The 5,187-nt window shown below is 47.5% G+C and overlaps 1 protein-coding gene and 1 long non-coding RNA gene across 2 annotated transcripts in view; one reads left to right on the top strand and one right to left on the bottom strand.

Moving 5' to 3' along the window:
- Positions 1–222: 222 nt before the first annotated feature.
- LOC114068179 lies at positions 223–2,208 on the bottom strand. The gene is made up of 3 exons (XR_003573524.1): positions 2,125–2,208; positions 1,546–1,680; positions 223–414 (listed from the first exon to the last, which is right to left on the bottom strand). It is a non-coding gene; the product is annotated as an uncharacterized LOC114068179 (long non-coding RNA).
- Positions 2,209–2,747: 539 nt separating this feature from the next.
- The window catches only part of LOC114068176 (zinc finger protein Gfi-1-like), a gene marked incomplete at its 3' end in the record, with an annotated part of 8,236 nt that continues 5,796 nt past the window's right edge, over positions 2,748–5,187 (top strand). Inside the window, 2 exon segments of the mRNA XM_027904099.1 lie at positions 2,748–2,862; positions 3,099–3,305. Coding sequence (XP_027759900.1) covers positions 2,748–2,862; positions 3,099–3,305 — 322 coding nt within the window.

The following is a 5,187-nucleotide window of genomic DNA, read 5'->3' as shown; positions in this document are numbered from 1 at the left end:
TTTTCAACTGTATGTGCAATTTCCTGTATTAAATAAAATAAATCGCTATGAAAGTGATTAAAAGAAGCTTTCACAGAGGAGTCTGCATAAATCCAAAAAACCCACTGTTGATCAGTACTCAACCCTCTTCTGGAACTGCAACACAGATGGAATTGCATGTTCTTCTGGAGTATTTAATGTAGTCACTGTTCTGTATCAGAAACTGTTAGTGACTTAGTGAAACTTGATGTTAATATATTTCTATTTTAAGCTAGAATGACCAAGAGATATGTTAGCATAAAATTATCCACATTTTATATAGGATATGCTGCTAATTCTCTTACCTGTTGAGGCTCCAAATAATGTAACTCATTTTGGGGGAAGATAGAGGATAATGCAAATCCCCTAGGAAAGCCATTAGGCTAGTCCTGGAGACTGACTAAAAGAAATCAACCTGTAAGATAGAGGTTAGTACAATTTATGTGGAAACTATGGTTCAATCGTGCACCAGCTACTAATTCTGTGTACTGAAAGAAGAGGAAAGCTGTGTATAATTAACAGATTTCTGGATTCAATTAAGTACATTTTTGTTCTGTGAAATCTTCTATCATTATAATTACATCAGCATATTTTCTGCAATTCTCTGAGGCTTTTGGTTGGTGATGGGAGTTTTTTTGGTTTGGGGTTGGGTTTTTTTATTGTGTTGTTTTTATTTTTTTTACAAACCAGTCAAAGATGTAAGAAGAATCGGTGAAAACACTTCCGCAGTAGGCTTTAGAACCAGAAATTCTGAATAATAGGAAGTACAAAATAAATTGACTTTCAACATAACCTCTATACAGCATGGAATTTCAGCTTCAGAGCAGAGCAAACATGCTACACGCGCATGCCTACGCATGCCTGGGCACTGACTGACTACTAAGATACAACCGCTAGATCTATAAGATACAACAGCTGAACACTCTCCCTTTCCAGGAACTAAGGCCTTATTTCACAATTAGGAAAAACAAAAGCAGTGTGGCACGCTTAGAACTGTATACTACTGCCCAAGTGACTGAAATTTCTACGTTCTTTTCATTCCAGGCTTCAACACCACAGCATACTGTCACTTTCCCTCCCCAGTTTGCGCTTACAGGGATCATTATTTTTCTAATCTGCTCTGAGAGCAGCAGAAGTTACTTTGCAATTTTTTTTATTGCTGGAAAAACCAATCAAAATCACTGATTAATTTGTCACATTTACATCACGTGTTTATGCCACAAGGAGAACCATAAGGAAGGTAGTGAACAAGATGCTGGAAGAAAAAATAAACAATAAGTATCATGTTAAAAATGGGTTTAAAAAAAAAAAAAAGTTTAAAAAAACACATTTCCCAACAGAATGCACGCTGCTACAAGTTCTAGCAGCTTCTCGTAGTGAAACTGTTCTCCATAACTGTGCTCCAAAGTTTTATCAGTGTAAAGTATACATGAATTGCCCCCAGTACCACTGTCTTTCCTGCTTTCTCACAATCCTGACTTCCACACACAAGAAACTCCTCCTCCCCATATGTACCAAGGAGCTAACCTGTCAAATCCTCTTCTTCAGATCCTTCCTCCTGTCGCAGTGTCTCATCACTTCTGGTCCAAGATCTCACCTGCAGCCTATCACGTTTGGCGTCTTATCTGATGTTGTCTCAGCTCCAAGGGTGACACCAGGCAGCTGTTGTGAACAGTGCAGTCAATTATTCTAAGAAGCTCTTCAGCTTTATATACTATAATACAATCCCACTCTCCTTTAAACCCCTCCTCTTGTGTATTTCTTCCTCTCTTTTGCCACTATAGGGTACCAATCAAATACCATTGCATTCAACTGTATCTTAACAAATTTTTACGTTTAACTTGGAATACCGCACTCCCTTTGGGGGAAGCATTAGAGCAGCTCCGTTAAAACCCAGCCCTTCACTCCCCATGGATTACATCCCTCCGCCAGCTCAGGGCCTGGGTTTTTGGTTTTTCCATCCTGGGACACAGAACACTTGGCATTGTCACTGAGCTCTTGCATGCCACACGATGACCACTGCACACGCAAGACCACCTCAAGGGTTACTGAGCTGCGGCACGCACGTCACACAGGAAACCAAGAATAAGAGCTGAGCCCCTTCACCTCTGTTCGGCGTGGTGTTACTGCAGATAGCAGCTCCCCTAGGGGTGGGGACAGCCCTGGCACGATGGCTGTGGGCGGCTCCCCTCAGGGTTCCCCTCAGGACTGTGCGCGCGGGGCCGCCTCGCGCCACCCGCCCGCCCGCGGGCATGTGGCACAGCGGCCCGCGCGCACGAGGCGGCCGCGTGCCCGCCCCCCTAAGGCCGGGCCGTGCGGGGTGTGCGGAGCGTGCCGGGGTGTGCGGGGTGCGCTGGTGCCTGATCCCCGCGATCCGGCTGCAGCCGTCGGGCTGCCGGAGCGTGGCCGGGGAGGACACAAGGCTCCCGTGTGGGGGGTGGAAAGGGTTTGGCCGGGGGGGTGGGAGGCTGAGTTAGCTGCGCTCAGGGAAGGGGGTTGAGGCGAGTGGGGCCAGGGGCGGCGGCCGGAGCCACCTGCCCGCCGCCACCTGGTGCACCGCCCTCGGCGAGCGGCCCCTCCCGGCCGGCGCCCCCGGCCCTCACCGGCGGGATCGGCGCCTCCCCGCAGGTCGCCTCCCCGCCGCCGTCCCGCAGGAGACTCGGGGGTGATGCTCGCCGCCCGGCGAGGGAGAGGGAGTGCTGCCGTGCCGGCCGTGGCAGCACCCCACCATGTCGAGGTCCTTCCTAGTAAAGAGCGAGAAAGCGCACAGCTACCACCAGCCCCGCTCCGCCGACGAGGACTACAGCCTGCGGCTCGAGACGGTGCTAGCCCAGCTCTGTGAAGGTAGGAGTCCCTCGGCGCAGCCTCGCTCGGACACAGCCCGCCCGCCCTGCATCACCCCGCTGTTCCCCGCTGCTCCCCGCTGCTGTCTCTGTGCAGCCCCCGCGGGACGCCAGAGGGGCTCATGAGGGGTTTTAGAGCGTCCGACATCAAACCTTGGTGGGAGCGGGGCTGCCACGGGAGGTGGCTCCCACCATGGACCCACACTGATGACCCCCCTCGCCCCCTTTGCCCTGCAGACAGTAAGATCCCCGAGGACACGGAGCTGTGCCGCACTGCCCCGCCCGATCCGGAGACTTCCCAGGGGCGCTTGTCCCCGGAATCCCACCTTACCGATGCTGCCGATGGCACCTCCGAGTCAATGCCCAGCTGCGAGGGCAGCTTCTGGGACAGAGTGTCCGAATTCGAGGATTTCTGGAGACCTCCCTCGCCCTCCGTGTCGCCAGGTAGGACCGGGGCGAGCAGGTTGTAGAAAAGTTGTCATGACATCGGGTGTTGTTTTTTTTTTGTTTGTGATTAATTGTTAAAAGCAAATCGATTATGTTTTTAAACGTCCCGGCATTTTCTTACAGGGTTCTGCCTACACGGAGTTTATAAGTTTTTTAAGACAGCACAAACTTTTACTAGGCAATCTATCTACCTGTAGTAAACAGCGTTGATTGTGTGTTTTGTACTACCTGGTGGACGTCTTCCCTAACGCCCTTTCAGGTCATTTCTTGCCTCTTGCCTATAAAAAGGATCTGTCTCTCTTCCCATCCCCCTCTCTTTTGTTGGTTTTTTTGGGTTTGTTTTTTTTTTTTTTTTTTTTTTTTTTTTTTTTTTTTTTTTTTTTTTTTTTTTTTTTTTTTTTTATTTTTCTTTTCTGTAAACGCATTTGTAAAAAACAGGGGAAAATAATGACGGTCAGAATTAAACACCCCAAATCCAGGAAACTCACACTTATGGCTGCAGTGCCTGTCTCTAGCTCCCTCGTCCTGCCTTTGATGTGGTTGGAGCAGTGGGAGATGCTGTCCCCAGCCTGGCGCAAATACTTATCTCATTTAAAAATACGGTGGTGTCATTTTGTAACAAAAATATGTATGTAGATAAAACTATTTTTTATTGCCACGATTAAGAAGTGACAGCTGGAAAAAAAGAACAATTTCTGCCTCGATGAAGGAGAAATTGTGTCAGGTTTACCGAGTGACAGCAGACACCAGCAAACGAATACTTAGTCCTGGTTTGCCACTGTATTTTTCTACTTCGTCTTTATAGCGTCCTTGCATGTCAGTGGCTGATTGCAATGATGTGGGTTTGCATTTTTAAAGCCTCATCTTTTTTTAAGAGTCCTAAACCCCTTTGAAGGAACATTCAAAATGCTGCCCAGCATCATCATGGCCGGCCACAAGACAGTTTCAGTCTCTGCAAATGACAGACCAGACCAAATGCAGCAATGCAGCAGTCTCTCTTCGAATAATATTTCTGCACAAAGTGTAGAAATGTGGGTAATTTTTGTTCTAATGAATTTGTCCTGCTCCTCCTTTTCCAAACAATTTCAATTTCTGCACAGAAAACAGACCGTTTTCACGAGGTGTATAAAGACAGATGTAAAATGGAGCAGCTATTTACCAGGTTTACTCTGGCTTTTCATGTTCCCCACTCAATTCTTCCCTCGCTGTGGGATTCATTAGCTCCCAGCCAATCATCCAGCTATCCAGGGAAATTAACTTTGCAAAATTAAGGGTGACATCCCCAGACCAAGATTTTTTGAATTGTAGGGGAGTGCGGTTCTGGGATTGTCTGATCCCATTCATAGGAGGACTGGGGAGGTAAGGAACTCCCAAATAGTCTAAGAGCTTTATTAAACGAATCTCAGTGCATTGAGAGAGGTGCTGTAATGTTAATGATAAAGGCAGTGGCAGCAGGATTAGATGGTTGGGCTTCCTCCTACAGTTCCCCCCCAAACCCTCTGCCTTCCAGCTGCTTTGTCAGATTCAGCGCAAAGCTGAAATTTGTGTCTAGGTCACTTCTGTAAGATGCCCTGGTGAGAAACTGTAGTCCTACAGTTGTGTTTAGATGGGACACAGTTTTTGTGTTTTGCCAGGCAGAGCAGATGAGAAATGATGATTCTAAATCATACTCAGGTCAGGCGTGGTGAGTAGCACGATGACCCCCTTATCTCTTGAATATAGGTGCAGGTTGCACTTCAGTATGCAGTGAAAGCCATATTTCACTTTTGTTTTTTGAGTGCTGTGCTGCTGATCTGGGTGGGCATACAGCATACAGACACACTACCTTTTAACACTCTAATACACTGTTGACTCCATCAGTACAAATCACTTTGCTGTT

The sequence above is a fragment of the Empidonax traillii genome, unplaced genomic scaffold (assembly GCF_003031625.1).
Source record: "Empidonax traillii isolate 1590-97213 ecotype Southwest subspecies unplaced genomic scaffold, ASM303162v1 scaffold1009:size532339, whole genome shotgun sequence".
NCBI lineage: Eukaryota > Metazoa > Chordata > Aves > Passeriformes > Tyrannidae > Empidonax > Empidonax traillii.
Note: the sequence above shows the minus strand (reverse complement) of the source record. Positions and strands in the feature narration are given on the sequence as shown.